Source organism: Musca autumnalis, unplaced genomic scaffold (genome assembly GCF_047663935.1).
Source record: "Musca autumnalis isolate F117 unplaced genomic scaffold, ASM4766393v1 scaffold_2, whole genome shotgun sequence".
Taxonomy (NCBI): domain Eukaryota; kingdom Metazoa; phylum Arthropoda; class Insecta; order Diptera; family Muscidae; genus Musca; species Musca autumnalis.
The window spans coordinates 80,815,274-80,834,215 of NW_027411755.1; the positions used below are offsets into that span (position 1 = coordinate 80,815,274).

At 33.7% G+C, this 18,942-nt stretch overlaps 1 protein-coding gene across 2 annotated transcripts in view; it reads right to left on the reverse strand.

The window, feature by feature from the left end:
* Positions 1–432: 432 nt before the first annotated feature.
* Positions 433–18,942, reverse strand: part of Agpat2 (1-Acylglycerol-3-phosphate O-acyltransferase 2) — a 90,759-nt gene continuing 72,249 nt past the window's right edge. For both annotated transcript variants that reach the window (XM_073968101.1, XM_073968102.1), the window contains exons 2-4: positions 1,613–1,804; positions 1,409–1,542; positions 433–1,341 (exon numbers count right to left, since the gene is read on the reverse strand). In XM_073968101.1, coding sequence (XP_073824202.1) covers positions 836–1,341; positions 1,409–1,542; positions 1,613–1,788 — 816 coding nt within the window. In that variant the 5' untranslated portion in view covers positions 1,789–1,804 and the 3' untranslated portion in view covers positions 433–835. The remainder of the gene's footprint in view (positions 1,342–1,408; positions 1,543–1,612; positions 1,805–18,942) is intronic.

Consider the following 18,942-nt stretch of genomic DNA (forward strand, 5'->3'; position numbering starts at 1 on the left):
ATTTTATGCTAAACGTATTTAATTTAAGGAATATTATAATTGTTGTAAGTAAATTTAAGGTACCTACTAAAATTAAAAAGTATGGTAAATTACAATTTTAGAGTCCGTTGGTGAATGTCCCATATCGATGGCGAAGCTGCTCCATGGGTGGGGGAGACTTCGCCACTTTTTAGACATTTTGTAAATTCTCAAAATAGTATTTTAAGAACAAAACTATAACCATTTATATAGCAAAAATTTATAGTCAAGGTATGCTTATATTTTTCCAAAAATAATATTTAACAAAACTTTAACGGTGTCGATATGAAAACATTCTTAAGATTCTTGCAAGTTCTGGACAGTGACAGAAGTCGGTCAAACTCCGAAAAATAGTAATCAGTAGAGTACCCTACTTTACCGTTTATTATACCATGCGAAGAACAAAAAAATCGATTATAGTATTTTCAGCACGTTTTAATTTTATTTCATTTTATGTTTTTAACGCATTTTTATTATACAATTTGTTAATTTTACTATATACGGTATATGTAAATTTCATACATTACGAAAGTACAATATCTAGGTAGTAATCTTATAAGAAAAATAAGGTTTCTACACACAAGTGTTGGTTTTTATTTGTGTAACCTATTGATCTTCAAGCAGTAGGATTAAAGTCCGAAAAAAAAACAAAAACAAAATAACAATGTATTTTAAAAAATTCTAATTGCTTATGTATTATCAGTTTCCATAAATACTAAAAATTTCCACACATCTTTAGGAATATAGTGCAATACCTGAGTTACAACTACAGAGCTCGAGAGGTTCTTCTGGACACATATTCACTCACACATATAAATTAAATATGTTTCTTTGTATTGAGAGCCTTTGCTTCTTGACTTAGTTTTGTATACTCGGATTGCATGATGTTGTGCGTTTTTTCTATGATCGTGTCCATGTCTTCCTTTTTGGATCCAGCCGTAGGAATTTCTGGCAAAATATGGATAATGGCATGACCTGGCCGGAAGATTTTCTTTTCACCATTCAAGAACCAGTACTTAGATATGACTACTGGCTGAATGGGGCATTGACTTTGTAGTGCAATGTGGAAGGATCCTTTTTTGAAAGGCAGCAAAGTTTCCTTAGAATTACGCGTTCCCTCGGGGAATAACAAAAGTTTACAGTTCCTTTCGTTAATGGCTTTTGATTCCTTTTGCAAGGTATTAATGGAATCAGTTTTGCGAGATCTATTTATAAACAGGGTACCCCATAACCAGGATCCAATTCCGAAAAATGGAAGATACAAAACCTCCTTTTTGGAAACAACTGTAGCACGACCGATAACAGGCCAAAGATAAGCTAGAACTATAAGCGAAAGGTAAAATTATGTTCATCATATTATTGTTTTCCAAGCTGCATTCGCATTACATACCACACAAATCCAAAGCACTTTGGTGGTTCATTAAAACAACGCTACCATGGCCTTTTCGGATATTTTCCAAGCCACGTATTTCCATTGTAACACCTAAAGCTTTACAAAGTTGCCTGCATCCCCAAGCAGGTCCGCTGTGAAGTAGAAAGGGCATATTTTGTTAGTTTCTTTGATTTAATAAATTATTAGATTTCCATTACTTACAATGCATTTCTGTAATCTCTTGGTCTAATAATCATAAATGGTATGCACATAAGTACGATAATACCATTACCGATTAGAAATATGGCCATCTTTAATTGATATGGAGCTTTATTTGAAAAACTCATAAAGAGAGCCACTAAACAGGCTAGGCCTATCATTTCACAAACGCAGGCCATTGTTTCGAGCAGAAATCTGAAAAAAAGAATAGAAAATACATAAATGTACATTAATTTTATGAAATTATTCTCTGCATGTATTCTGTATTCCTAATTTACGTAATAATTTAGGAATTAAAAGCAAAGCCACTAGTTGACTTAGATGTTTAATTTTTCGAATACACGATCTTTAATATATCACGCTGCTTATATTGCAAATATTATATCGTCTAAAAATCAACGCTATAAATTTTCTCGGGGCGCAGTGTACAGACTTGACAAAATCGATCAAAACTAATGCATTTTTTCTTAGATTTTCAACTTTAAACAGTCCCCTTTTCCCTTATAGGGCGAATAATATCTTTCGAACAAACCATTTTTTAAATCGGTTATCGTGGTTTAAGTGTGAAAAAGCGTATTCAAAATGATTTTGCTCGAGCTCTCTAGTCTGCTTAGAAGATACACAACAGTATAATTATTTATTTGTACAAACATTAAGTCAGCTTTCGAAAATGGCACCAAAGTACTACAGTAGTTTTGATTTTGCTGCCAATCGTTTTAGTGCGAATTTGATTTTCCTGCCAAAAAACTAAAATATTTGCATTTTTGTCAAATTTTCAATGCAAATTATACTTTTAACTGCTAATCTTCTAAGTGCGAATTTTATTTAACTACCAATAATATTTGGAAAAATTAATGCATTTTCACTAAGAAATTTATATTTACTAGCCAAAACTAAAATCACGTCATGCGACAGTTGCTAACTCATGCACAGGGTCTTTTGTACAGAAGAAAACTGTTTTACTGTAGACAACCTATGATATTATGGAAAAAATTAGTTAGGCTTTTTAGTCGTGGGAACTCTTTCTACGAACTTATAATAATTATTAATTATTCCACAAACATCCCAGAAGGGATAAGGGAGACTTCTCTCATATCGCATCTGCTGGTTCAAGGCATATTTATTAGGTGTGTTCGTTTACTCAACAATTCGTACAAATTTGTATAAGTTCAGTAACTTCTTGCAATCGGCTAAGGTCTTTTGCATTGTACTGAGGAGTAAACGAACAACATCCAGTAACAATTTGTACAAATTTTGAGTAAACGAACACACTGATTGTGTCACCTGCAGGTTGTTGCAATAATACAAAGAGTTAACATCACTTTCTTTGAAACAGAAATTGAATGACAGATGTGGAAACAAATATTACGATAATAATTGTTATTTAATTCCATTTTGATTATTTCAGCTGATGCTAAATAAGCTTTTTGATTATATGTTTTCATTTTTTCGCTATTGCTCTCCAATTAATTTTCGGATATCAAGAAGCTGAACATTACATGAAGAGCCAATTCTTTGGCAGGTGAGCGAATCGGATAACTGCCACTTTTTGGCAGCTAAAAATATTAAAGATATGTGCGAAATTCGCTTTGCTGCCACAAAATGCGTGCAAAACTTGTTTTGGCAGCTAAGTCAAAACTACTGTATAACTTAACCAATTTTTAACCGAAAAATGTTGGCTTGTTCGAAAAATATTATTCATTATTAAACAAGTAAAAGTTGTTAAATTCGGCCGGGTCGAAATTTTTATAGTTTCCACAATAAAATATTCTTAATCGAAAAGGGAAAAATTATTTCCTTTTCTGTCCAAATTTTAATTGCAAAATTTTTTCGACAACGGATGCCCAAGTGCCTACATTATTTAATGTAATCTAAACAAGTAAGAACGGCGCTAAGTTCGACCGAGCCGAACTTTTTATACTCTCTAAATATGAAAAATTGGTAACTACTATACTCTTTCTCTACGTTAAGTATACTTCGTTGGAGGCGATAATCACTTTATACTGACAATTTTCTGTGCGGAGGTTTTCTACCCATTGAGATTCCTAAATCCCAGTTTAGTTCTGAAGGAAAATGTTGCAACACTCTTTAAAAGATCGCATCTTTCTTTCTATCATCTGCATAAAAACAATACCAAATTACAGCAATCTCGGTTCGAAAATTTGACAAAGACCATCGAAATACATAAAATTGGAAAATACGGGGGTTACACTAATATACATATATATTAATATATAGGTGGTTTTAACTCAAAGGAAAAACTAGATGTCAATTTTTTTAGGCGGCATCTCAAAAGTATTTAGTTTTGTTAGATTTTGAGATTTCCAAAGTTTGAGCACAATCGTAATATGTTAACTAGTACCCATGGTGGAATAAGAAGGTGTTACATCAAATCATACCAAACGTAAAATTTGGTCATAATAATGCATTGCTGCACGCAAAAAAACGGCCTCTCTAACATATGTCCCAAACATATTTTGCAGAAAACATATATATGTTTGCAACAGTCCCAAACATAATATATGTTTGGGTCTGCAAACAAATATATGTTTGGGTGCAAACATATATATGTTTGGGTGCAAAGATATTTATGTTTAGTTGCAAAGATATATATGTTTGGGTGCAAACAAAGATATGTTTGGGTGGAAACAATTTTATGTTTGGGTGCAAACATGTTATATGTTTGGGTGCAAAAAAGTACAAACCCAAAAGGCACAAAAAAAAAAAAAAAAAACAAACACATGCACCAGTGGGCGCTTACTGAGAGCAAGGGAGCGTAAAATTCAATGTAAAACACTTTGAAATGTGTGCTCACTTGCTCTCAGTAAGAACTCAGTGGCTATCTCTATAGTATACACACAAATGTTGAGGTTGTTTACTGAAAGGCAAAAGAACAACAAACACATAGGTACATACAAAATTCCAAAGAAATACATGACACACTTTAATAAAAGAAAAACTGATTGAAATAATTTGTAAATAGTCACACTTTTAAAAAGGAAAAATATATAGAAACGTAGTTGAACGCTTCTCCATAATTGTGAAATAAAACAAATTGTCCTCATAGTTGAAATCATCATCTAGAATCGGAATCGGCATCTAGAATCAAATGATTATGTAATGTATTAAATAAATATGGATAAGCCATATTTCAAATATACATAAGTATGTATGTAATTACCAATATTAAATGCGATTTCTTCCTTGTCCAATAAAATAATTCCATTCAAATTTCCGATTCAATTATAAAATGTATTGGGCATTTAATTTAATAAAATGCACAATTTCTTTAAGAAAACACAAAACACTGATTTATTCACTCACTTTACCGTCTTGACTCTACAAAGGCATCTAAAACACTGAAGAAAGAAAAAAAAATATAATTCATATCATATCTTCTTTTCTTCTTCTGCTGCTAAGTTGGCGCTACAGCTTCTTATTCCACCATGCTAGTACCCCTGGTGCCTCGAAGTTTCCATAGAAACCACCCAAATGAATATTGGAACAAAAAATTCCAATTAACAACCAATTCGATATGAAAATGTGACTAAAATCTTTCAAAAAATCTTAAATTGAGTGGTACCCTTAATATGGGGCCTTTGGAAAAACGTGAAAGTTTGCTGTCTGATTTTTTGGAAGAAATGCTTTGTACCTGTTATAATGTTTTGTGCCCCTGCACAGTGTCCAATTTTCAAATATTATTTATAGGTCCCACTGCATGTAGTTATGCAAAAATATATACGTTTCCTGTTTAATATGTGGGTATAAAAACAGGTCAATGCGACCCTATTTGGCATTTTTTCTTTGTCTCAATATTTAAGTTGTTTATTAAACTTTGATAATATCCAAAATAAACAACAAACAATAATGAAAGGTATTTTAAACGTATTTATGGTGTTCAGTTTCGACAATGAAGTATGCGTTCTTTAAAAATTTATGTCCGTACTTGCTGATTTTTTAAAGGTCCATTTTCACAATCGATCGAGTTGGGCTGTGTACCTTATGATTTTATAAAAAGGGAAGAGTTGTTTACCAATTTCCATCGAAACATCCTGCACATATTTGCACTTTTTTGTGATACTTTGTCTTGCAGATATATACATATTTTCGTTGATTCAGAATGTCAGAATATAGTATAGGATAACTTCCTGGTATTTAGGTAAAATTTAGAGTTTTGATGTCGTTATGACCATCCGCAACATTCTGCGGTTAACCAATCCAACACAGCAGTCGATTGAGTTAGCCATAATGAAAGGAAAAAAGTACATGTTCGAATGCTATAAAATTAAAATAAAATAATAAAAAAAATAAAAATATTTTTTAACGTTTATTGTTTTTGTATATTCCCTGAACAAGATAAGCTTATAGAAATTCAAAAATTGCTTTTGCCTCTTCATTCTTTAATAATGGTGGTACGTCTCTTCTTTCATGCATATTTTTTATGATAATTTTTAAGATAACTCAAATTTCAAAAGTGAAGAAGGGCATGATGCGAACCATAATTACTTTTGATGATTTATGCACTGAAGTCTCCAACATCAGATCCAATCATAATATATTGCGCATATTTGCGCCAATCCGAAAAAGTCTCATTTTTATCAACTAAAATCATAGAAATATTTAAATATGGAAGTATTTAAGAAAGACATTTACAAAATATAAATATATTTTGGTTCCAGCGTTCGCCAAATCGACTTATCTTATTTGTACTCATGTGCATTAGAGCTCATAAAAATCGCTAAAGATATTTGTTTTTGCATCTTCACTCTTAGTTTATTGTGATACATCTCGTCTTTCATAGATGTATTTTATGACAACTTAAATTTCAATTGTGAAAAACTACATGATGCGAACATTTGCGGACCATAGTTACTTTTGATGTTTTATGCGGTTTAATCTCGAATATCAGATTCAAACATGATACTCTACGCATAGTTGTGCCAATCTGAAATAATCAAATTTTTCTCAACTGAAATCATTAACACATTTAAATTTGTTTCTGCAGTAAAATTGGAATAATTTATGTAAAACAATTTAAAAAAAAATAAAAAAATATTTTGGCGACGTTTGCCAACACTAATTTTCGATCTTTCTTATAGCCGGGACTCGTATTTATCAGAACAAATCAAAACTTTTGATAAATGTTTGCGCCATTCGGAAAAATCACGTGTTTTTCTGAAGTAAAATTGGAATAATTTATGAAAAACAATTTAAAAAAATTAAAAAAAATATTTTGACAACGTTTACCAACACTAATTTTTTGATCTTTCTTATAACCGGGACTCTTTTTATCAGACCAAATCAAAACTTTTGATAAATGTTTGCGCCATTCGGAAAAATCACGCGTTTATCTGAAATAAAATTGGAATAATTTATGTAAAACAATTTTAACAAAAATTTAAAAAAATATTTTGGCAACGTTTTCCAACACCAAGTTTCTGTCTGTCTTATATGCGGAGATCTTTTTTATCAGAGTGTATCATAATTTCTTTTATAAGTTTGGGCCATTCTAAAAATCAAGTTTTTTCCGAAGTAAAATTGAAATAGTTTATGTAAAACAATTAAAAAAATATTTGGCAACGTTTGCCAACACTAATTTTTGGTCTGTGTTATAAGCGGGGCTCTTATTTATCGTATTGTATCATAACTTTTGATATAAGTTTGCGCCATTCCGAAAAATCACGTTTTTTTTCTGAAGTAAAATTGGAATAATTTATGTAAAACAATTAAAAAATAAAAAAATATTTTGGTAACGTTTGCCAACACTAATTTTTGGTCTATCTTATAAACGGGACTCTTATTTATCAGAATGCATCATAACTTTTGATATAAGTTTGCGCCATTCCGAAAAATCACGTTTTTTTCTCATATAAAAGTGGAATAATTTAGAAATAAAAAATCGAATGGATATATAACTATATAAATCTGAACCGATTTGAACCAACATTTACATACTGTTTATACCCTACACCACTATGTGGGGAGGGTATTATAAGTTGGTTTTGGCCAAAAAGTTTGTAACGCAACGAAATAATGGTCGTAGACCCATACATATGTATACCAAAATGAATGTCTCGACGAGCTGAGTCGATCTGGCTATGTGTGTCCGTCCGTCAGTCCGTCCGTCTGTCCGTCTGTCCATCTAAACCTTGCAATCACGCTACAGGTCGCAAATTTGATCGGATCGTCACGAAATTTTGGATGTTGATGGGGGTCCCGGAGGGGAAGAAGCCTATTGATTTTGGTGATGGTCGGATAATATTTAGGGGTCGGAAAGGGCAAACAACTTAGGTGGATAAAAGACAACGTTTTTTCCAAAGCGAATATCTCAGCTTCTACATGAGGTATACCAAAAGCAAAACCTGACAATCAAAGTAGAAAATATCACTTTTCTACTGATGTAAAGTAGGTGCTCGTAGGTGATCAAACAAAGAAGATATCACAATAGTTGCAAATAAAACCCCAATTTTCATTTTTGCGATTTAATTATATTGACGAATATCACAGCTTTGGTAGGAAACTTTCCAAAAGCAAAGCCTGACTATGAAAGTAGAAGATCCCGTCTTTACAATGACGTAAACTAGGTCGGGGTAGGTAACCAAATAACGGAGATATCGCCATAGTCGGTAATACATCCCATTTATCCATTTTTTGGAAATCACGCTACAGGTCCCAATTTTGATCGTCACGAAATGTTGGTTGTTGATGGGGGTCCCGGAGGGGAAGAAGCCTATTGATTTTGGCGATGGTCGGATAATATTTAGGGGTCGGAATGGGCAAAAAACTTTTTTGGAAAAAAGTCAACATTTTATTTCAAAGCCAATATCTCTGTTTCTTTAAGAGGTATATCAAAAGCAAAACCTGGCAAAGAAAGTAGAAAATATCACCTTTACAACGATGTAAAGTAGGTTGTCGTAGGTGGTCAAATAGCAGAGATATGGCAATAGTCGATAATGCATCCCATTTTCCGATATTTTTGTAATCACGCTACAGGTCGCAATTTTGATCGGATCGTCACGAAATTTTGGTGGTTAATGGGGGTCCCAAGGGGAAAGAAGCCTATTGATTTTGATGATGGTCGGATAATGTTCAGGGGTTGGAATGGGCAAACACTTATTTGGAGAAAGGTCAACGTTTTATTTCAAAGCCAATATCTCTGTTTCTTTAAGAGGTATATCAAAAGCAAACCTGGCAAGGAAAGTAGAAAATATCACCTTTACAACGATGTAAAGTAGGTTGTCGTAGGTGGTAAAATAGCAGAGATATGGCAACAGCCGATAATGCATCCCATTTTCCGATTTTTTTTTGTAATCACGCCACAGGTCGCAATTTTGATCGGATCGTCACGAAGTTTTGGGGGTTAATGGGGGTCCCACAGAGGAAGAACCCTACTGATTTTAATAATGGTCGGATAATATTAAGGGGTCGGAATGGGCAAAAACTTATTTGGAGAATGGTCAACGTTTTATTTCAAAGCCAATATCTCTGTTTATTTAAGAGGTGTATCAAAAGCAAAACCTGGCAAGGAAAGTAGAAAATATCACTTTTACAATGATGTAAAGTAGGTTGTTGTAGCTGCTCAAACAACAGAGATATCGCAATAGTCGTTAATGCATGCCATTTTCCGATTTTTTGTAACCACGCTACAGGTCGCAATTTTGATCGGATTTTTTTTTTTTTGGAATTTTATGCGGGTCCCACAGAGGAAGATGGATTATCTTCCCTAAAATAAATGTTTAGCAGTGAAAAGCTTATGCACAGGGGTTGTGGTGTAGGGTATCACATGGTCGGCCCCGTCCCGACTATAGCCTTTGCTCCCTTGTTTTCTCATATAAAAGTGGAATAATTTAGAAATAAAAAATCGAAAGGATATATAACTATATAAATCTGAACCGATTTGAACCAAAATTTACATACTATTTTCTGGGATAGTTCTGGATGCCATTCTTCTAGAACATGATACAATAAGAAGGTAGCATTATCAGCCCATCTGAAGCCCAGCTGATGGTAACATAATGTGTCAATTGCATTGAATTTATGTCAAATTTTGACATCTTATGTTACCAAAAACGGCACTTGGTGCTACCTTCTTATTGCCGTCTATACCTAAATGACGGAATAAATTAAAAATTTGTTTTGTTATTTTCAAATATTTCCTCGTTATAGTAATTCACATCAATTGTTTCATAGATGCATATAAAATATGGAATTAATAACGGTTTTATTCATTTTTGAAGATAGTACGAATATGAACTTTGCATACTGTAAGTTGTTTGGAACCCTAAATGTCAAATTATAGCTAATTCGGTCTGAAAATGTGACTAAAAACATCAAAATACCTGAAATCGGGCGGTACCGTTATATGGGGGGCTATACCAAAACGTAAACCGATATAGCCCATCATCGAACTTGACTTGTCTGTAAACAAAAATGTCAGTGTCCTATCTCCATTTTTGTAGATGCTAGAGCGATTACAACAGACGGACATACATGCATAGATAGGTGGATAAAGAATAATATAAATCCATTGTGAAAAAAATAAGTTATGCCCATTTAAAGTTGATAATCTAAGAAATCCTGTTTTCAAAGCATTTGCCGTTATAAAATCAACAAGTAAAAAAAAGCGTTAAGTTCGGTCGGGCCGAACTTTTTATACCCTCCACCTGAAATTTCAGCCATTTCGGTGGATTAATGTGGCCACAACCTTCAAAATAGCGAAAATCGGAAGGTACCGTTCTATGGGGGCTATATGATGGACCTATACCTACAAATTTCTGGGGGAAAGTTTTATACCCCCAACGAACTCTAAATACCAAATTTCAGCCATTTTGGTGTGATAATGACGCTAAAACCTTCAAAATACCGAAAATCGGGAGATATCGTCCTATGGGGGCTATATCAAGACGTGGACCCATATAAACATTTTATGGTAAAAATGTTTCTTAGCCTCTGGAAACACAAAATACAAAGATACAACCGATTCTGTGGTCAAATGGGACTAATACATTCAAAATATATTAAAGTTACGCGTACTTTATATGGGGCGTTATATGGTGGCTATACCAAAACGCGGACCTATATAAACAAACTTTGGTAGAAATATTTTGTAGCCTCTGAAAACACAAAATACCAAATTACAATCGATTCGGGGATGAAATGGGACAAATATCTTAAAAATTCCTTAAAACGACGACGCGTCACACGTCACTTTGTATGGGGGCTATACGAAAAAGTGGACCTACATAGCCCGCTTTCAATACCAAAAGTCCTACCTACGTATAATAGATTTTACTAAAATTTCATCCACCTACTTCAATCCGTTTGGACGCTAGAGTGATTTCCACAGACGGACCGACGCACGGTGGTCGAAACCCCTGATCTAGCGGGGCGAAATTCATAACTTGCAAACGAATTGAGATACATCACTGAAATTTTGTACAAACTCAGCTTGTACCTGTGGGTAATAATGGGCCAAATATGAACAATATCGGCTAATGTTTTGGTATAGCCCCCATATAACGGTACCTTCCGATTTTCGGTATTTTGAGGATTTAAGCCACAATTTCGTAGCAAAATAGCTGTAATTTGGTACTTAGGGTTCCTAGTAGTCACAAAATATTTCCACCAAAAATTATGAATATAGGTCCACGTTTTGATATAGCCCCCATGTAACCGTACCTCCCAATTTAAGGTATTTTGAATATCATGATCACATTTTTAATTCAACTTGGCTATAATTTTGCATTCCGTGTTCTCACTGCGTATAAAATCTTCTTGCAAAACATTTTCAATACGGATTTATGTTTCGATGTAGAGCCTTTTATGGTACCCCCGATTCGTTGAATGTTTATTTGTTATCCAATATTTAATTACATATTTAGCTATAATATGGTATTATAGTGTCTCCGGGGGTAGAACTCCTCCTTGCAAACATTTCTCAAGATAGTTACATATTTTGATTTAGCTTCCATACAAATGCACAGCTAAATTTGTATGCATTTCATGCAAAATCCATTACTTTAAAAGTGCAGTCATCAACAGATTTGCAAGTATTTGCAGCCAGAATGTGGTTATTCAGTATCCAGAGAGTCCAATTTCATTCCCCAAAAAATAATCGGACCTAAGTTCGGCTAAGTTTACAAGATGTACTCTATGGAACAAGCGCGTACAACCCATAAAAACACTAAAAAATTGAATTTTTTGAAAATTTATTGCTATATAACTAAGTACCTCCAGACCACAAACTAATTTTTATAATTTAAATCACACCCTCTGCTATTAATTGAAAATAAGTGTTGTCCATTTTCATTACGAATTTGTTTAACATTTAATCAAATATGAAGTTAATTTTTCTGCAACAATTTTTTTAAAATCTGATGCAACAAAAACTGTTGTATTTGATAGTGAATAACTGAGCGAATATTTACAACAACAAAAATGAAAAAGCAAAATCTTTGTCTGCAAAGTGTGTGGATCGATACAATGGAAAATATTTCGCAATTTTATAGTTCAATTTTTTGGCTTTCGCGCCGCTAGATCAGTGGTTTCGACCAGTGTGCGACGTGGCTATATCGACGTAGAATTGCACGCTGATCTAGAATATATATAGTTTGTGGGGTCTACAATGATTATTTCGAGTAGTTACAAACGGAATTACAAACTTAATATACCCTCATCCTATGGTGGAGGGTATATAAATTGAAGCGACCCAAAGAAAGCAGAGGCATTTTCAAACCGAATTAATTAATTAGAACCCCTGCATATTTTTCGTGTAGCACAGTGTTATCAAACCGATGATTCTGTTAGTAACATGAACGTTTGTATTCACATACATACATATATATGTATTTTTACAGTATTTGTTACTCACAACATTTTATTGATAAAATAGTTTAAATTTGCTAATCGCACCATTAGTATGTATTTATTATTACTATTGTGCCGAACCAATTATTGTGCTTCAATCTACTGATTTAATCAGGCTAATTTATGGACAATTAACCGTTCATTTATGTTCTGTATTATGAATTAAATGTCATATCAGTATTGTGTTTTACTACTGGATAAAGGGGCGGCAAAAGATTATAAAATAATAATAAATTTAATCTGTTTATAAGGCAATAGCTAGCTATTTTGTACCAGTCACCTGTTAATTTTCTAGGTGAAATAATGAAATAAAAAATATATTTTTTGGAGTAAGTAAGTAAGTAAGTAAGTCCGTATCCTATATATTCAATTATTCAATTTCATTGCATATACAGTGACACAGATATGTATATATTAGGGTTAGGACTTTTTTACAACTCAATATCCCTGTTCTATATTTTAATAAGCTTTTACCAAAACTACAAAAAATTTTTGCTATTTCTTGCAAACTATAACAGATATTATGTTAATTGGTTTTGGTTTAGGATTCTAACTTTAGCGCACTAGAACTTTTAGGGAACAACTTGGAACATAGTTTCTTATTCGACGAAAGATCATCGAGAGTGCTCCCTTTTAGCCCATATATACTTTTGCACCCATCCCGCTCCGTCCGTTTAACATTTTTTTTTTAATTTTTTGAAATTACATGAGTAAAAATGTGTGTTTTTTCCATACTGTTTCACATATAAATTATAGCTTTTTTACACAAATGGATATTTTTTTAATACATCAGTGTTTATAAGAGTTATATGAAAACCTAAGGAGTACTTTTGGAAAAAAAAAATAAATTAAATTTTTCGAAAAAGAAAAATCTTTATATATAAAACTCAATTGTCGTTTGTTGGTAATTGAATCAGTTGAAAACGGCTGGAGCGATTTGGATAATTTTTTGAGGAAATGTTAGTCATAGTCCAGTTTAGGTTTTTATGCAAAGAGAAATTGGCCACGCCCACTTTTACGCCCACTTTTATAAATATGTTATATCTACGGAACTACTCAATAGATTTTCCTGAAATTTGCAGGGAACGTAGAGTGATGGCCCCTGGTTGAAATAGGCTACATATTTGGTTGAATTTCGGATCGGGTGGGGTACCTCCCCTATGCTCTGTTTTTGTAAAAATGCAATATTTGCAACAATTACAAATGTATCGCCTTGAAAATTAATTTCCGAGTCAATGGCGATTGTGTCTCCGACCTTACGTGCTTATTTGGGGCATTAAGACTGGACAACGCCCACTTTTTTAAATAGGTTATATCTACGAAACTACTAAATCGATTTTCCTTAAACTTTCAGCGAATGTACAGGGTTGGTCCCCGATAAAAATAGGCTACATATTTTTTGACTTTCGGATCGTGCAGGAACCTCCCCTATGCCCTATTGTTGTAAAAATGCAATATTTGCAACAAATACGAATGTATCGGTTTGGGAATTTATTTGAGAGTCAATGGCGATTGTGTCTCCAACCTTACGTACTTATTTCGTGACTTAAGATCCGACCACGCTCACTTTCTAATTAGGTTATATCTACAGGGGATTTTCAAGAAAATCGCGATTTGTCTAAACTTTTAAATCTTTATAAATAAAAATCAAATATCGTTCGTTGGTAATGGCATCACTTGAGAACGGCTGGACCGATTTTCGACTTGGGTTTTTATGCAAAGAAAATTTGACCATTCCCACTTTTACGCCCACATTTTTCAATTTTCTATTTTTATAATTTCTACAAAAACTTCTGAACCGATTTTCCTGAAATTGCCAGGGAATGTACAGAGATGATCCCCGCTTAAAATAGGCTACAAATTCAGTTGAATTTCGGAAAGGGCGGGGAACTTCCCCTATACCCTTCTTTTTAAAAAATGTTATATTTACAATAATTACGAATGTATCTATTTGGAAGTTAATTTGCGAGACAATTGTGGTTGTGTCTCCGACCTTACCCACTTTTTTAGGAACCACAGACTTGACCATACCCACTTTTTAAAATATGTTACATCTACAAAACTACTGAACCGATATTCCTGAAAATGTCAGGGAATGTACAGGCATATTTTCTTGAATTTTGAAGAGGGCATATTTAAAAAAAACGCATTACCTTTATGAATCAAAATCAAATGCTGTCATAACCCAACTTGGGTTTTTTGGAAAGAATAGTTTACCACGCCCCCGAAAACAGGTTACATATTTTATTGAATTCCAAAGGGGGCGGGGTACCTCCCCTATGCGATTTTAAAAAAAAAACGTTATATTTGCAAAAATTATGTATGTATCGGAATAAAAATTAACGGATTAATCTACAATCTAGGTACTTCTTTGGGGCCTATAGGCCCGACCAAGCCTGTTTTTAGTATGTCATAACTCCAATGCTACTGAAGAGATTTCTATAAAATTTGCAGCAAAAGCTCAATGTTTGCCGTTGTTATGTGGGGTACCTTCCCCATGCCTTTCTGTTAAACGCTATATGTATAAGCCAAACTTATGATTATATCGGTTTCAGCATACATTTTGGTAGGCAAAAAAGTTGTGTGCAAACTAGGACCGGACCAGGCCCACTCTTTTTAATATGTTATATCTTGAAAACTGATGACCACGCACACTCTTTTCAAAACATTATTTTTCCAAAACTACTGACCCTAATTTTCAGAAAATATTCAGGAATGTCCCGTGGTCCAAAATGCTATATATTTGTAGACGAATTTCGGGGCCTATTATTTTATAATCGGTGTATTTGTTAAACTTATGAGTGCATCAGGTTGCAAATTAGTTTTCGAGACAACTGTGGTTGTCCCCCGATCAAGAAAAACCATATATTTACAAATGTACCTAAATGGTGAGGTTCAAAGGTCCATCAGCCATGATCGCTTTAGGATAAAGACAGTGACATGGGCGATAATATATCCTAAAAGGCACAAATTGGCGAAAAATCCGACAAAGTCAGTAAGAGAAAAGAAATGTTACAAACAAAATCTGTTGATAAATTTAAAATCCTTCTCGGTTTGACAATGGACCGAATAAGTGAGGTAGAAAATACCTACTTTTGAATTAAAACTCATTACGACGGGCAAGCAACGCGGCCCGGGGTCTGCTAGTATATAATAAAACCAGTAAGGAAAGGATCACAGTCAGGTGGGGCCGACTATATGATACCCTACACCACTGTGACTATGTAAAATATATATATGTAGGAGATATATATCGATTTGAACTGATTTCTATATAATATGGTACACTTATTACTAGACAAAATTCCGTCACACATTCCAAATTTCATCAAAATTGAACAGATATAGTGCGTTTGATGCAGCAAATACGTGAAATCGGGCGAAAATATATATGGGAGATATATCCAAATCTGAACCGATTTCGATATAAATTTGCACACTTATTTCTAGGGCAAATTTAGTCACACATTCCAAATTCAAAATCGCACGTACATTGCGTGTTTGGTACAGCAAATACGTCAAATCGGCCGAAGGTATATATGGGAGCTATATCCAAATCTGAACCGATTTCGATGTAATTTGGCACATTTATTTTAAGACCGAAATCAGTCACACATTCCACATTTCATCGAAATCAAACATATATAGCGTGTTTGGTGCAGCAAATACGTGTAATCGGGCGAAAATATACATATATGGGAGCTATATCCAAATCTAAATTCATCAAAATCGGACGTATATAGCGTGTTTGGTGCAGCATATACGTCAAATCGGCCGAAAATATATTTGGGAGCTATATCCAAATCTAAACCTATTTCGATATAATTTGGCACATTTATTTTTGACCGAATTTAGTCACACATTCCCAATTTCATCAAAATCGGACGTATCGGACGTGTTTGGTGCATCAAATACTCCAAATTGGGCGAAAATGTATATGGGAGCTATATCCAAATCTGAACCGATTTTCATCAAAAGCTAAAAAATTATATTCTGCAATTTTCAGCTGAATCGGACAAAAAATGCGAACTGTACGTTGTGAACAAAAATACATGGACAGACGGACGGACATGTATAAATCGACTCAGAAAGTGATTATATGTATATCCCCAATAGGAACTACGGGTCTATTTCGTTTCCTTTTGTATGTTACATACAAATGCACAAGAATGCCCACTATGAATATGAAGTTTACAGAAATTCTCAAACAAATTCTCACCATACCAGTTCTAAAAAAAGAAAAACATACATATGTTTTTGGCTTATTTTTCTATTTGGTCGTAGAATAACTAGAAATTCAGTGCGACATGCCCTTTTTAAATAATGGGCTAATAGGGGGTTTTGTAAGTAGTTACCAATAAGTACTACAAAAACCCATTATTTAGTAAGGATGTTTTTGCTGGGTCTGCAACTACTAGACCGACTTCGAATGTTTATGCCTCGGAAAGCTGATTTTGTCATCTGTCGAACACATGTCTATCCGTTCAAAAGTGACAGAGTTTGATTCCGTAAATTGGAAAGATCGATAAACAATATTACGTTATTGCAATGATTTCAGTTAGTTGTATTTTTTACGTATAAATTATGGTCAAATAACACTGTGCTACAAAAGTCGACGAATAAAAATGCATGGGTTCTGATTAGAGTTGGGTATTCTAGTTCCTAGTTCCTTGTACTAGTACCAAATCGTATGAGTAACATCATGAAATACAACGTGTGATAATAAGTATACGCAGTTTGTTCAAAGAAAAATGTGGGCCTTTGGCACTGCGCAGTGAACGAGATAGTTCCATATAGTTCCTTTGGCACAACTCTAGTTCTGATGCATCAATTCGGTTTTGTTGGAACCCATGGAAGAAGAAAATAATTATGGTTTTTTCCGATCACTTCGTAAAGTGATTTTGTAACGGTATCTATAGAGAAAATTTACCATTAACTTTAATCGCTCATAACATGTACATTTCACCACAGATTTCTATAATATGTTCTTTCGTTGGAAGGGTTGAATGTTACCTTAAGGATTAGGAAATGACTAAGTTGCAGTAGCTGAAGTGTGAAAACACGCATAAAAATATTTTCCTCGGGCTCTATGCTGCATAGAATACACCAAACAGTATAATTATTTGTTTTGTTTTCCAAACCGAAACGAAACGAAATCGGAATGAGTTACACAATTTGTTGTGTTTTAACTTTTTTGGTCTTTTGTGCATATCCGTCCCTCCGTCCGTCTGTGTTATTCACTCTAGCGGCAACAATAATTGAGATAGGACGCTGAAATTTTGGAAAGATGTACCTTTTTTTGCAGGCAGGTCAATTTCGATGATGAACTATATCGATCCACGTCTTGGTATAGCCCCCACATAACGGTAATGACCGATTTGACGCTTTTAGCTACAATTTCAGACCGAATTAGCTACAATAGAAATCCGTGGTGAAACATATAAGTTATGCCCGATTAAAGTTGGAAATCCATGGAAATCATTACCATAGGTATTTTCTTCTTCAATGGACTCCAACAAAACCGAATCCTGCATTTTTGGGTGTAGCACAGTGTAATTAACATGGCTCTACATCATTGTTTGATAAATTAAATAATAGGTTTCTACATTGAATTTGTATTTATTATATGACAATCTAATCCGAATTCGGATCTGTGGCCTATTAACTAGGTTTTCTCTTTATTTAAAAATCACCTTTTTAGATTCACTTTGGCAGTTTTGTTGAGATGTGTATTACTTTATTATTGTAAGGTAATGCTGCTTAATTTCAGTTTTTTGTGTTTTTAAATGTTAAAAACCAGATTCTTGAGCTCGTGTCGTCATAAAATTGGGGAAGAGTTCTTTGTTTCAATACAAGGAACTAAGAGAACTGATGAGTCCAAGTGGCGTTGGACGAAACTAGTATTATCTGCCTTCCCCGAAAATAATTCAATGCTAACTGCACCTCACTTATAAAAAAACCTTGCCCTTTTTAAAATTTAAAAACAACAAAAACCTGAGCTGCATTACCTTACAATAATAAAAATCACTTGTTTACTCCCATATGTCTGGAATACACGACCTATTCGCTAAGAGAACTGATGAGTCCAAGTGGCGTTGGACGAAACTGGTATTCTCTGCCTTCCCCGAAAATAAATCAATGTTAACTGCATCCAACTTTTAAAAAAACTTGCTCTTTTTTAAATTTAAAAACAACAAAAATCTGAGCTGCATTACCTTACAATAATAAAAATCACTTGTTTACTCCCATATGTCGTTAGCAAATCTGGAATACACGACATATTCGCTTTATTTTGTTCAAAGTTTATTGGTTAAGGGAAAATGTATATTCAATATTTGAATTAAATCATGTAATAAAATTATTGTGGTATGTGTCATGCATAGAGATACCTTCGAACTTTATGATAATTGATGTGAGAATTTGATTTTGATAATATGTAGTTTGCAGACAATTTTGGATTTAATTGA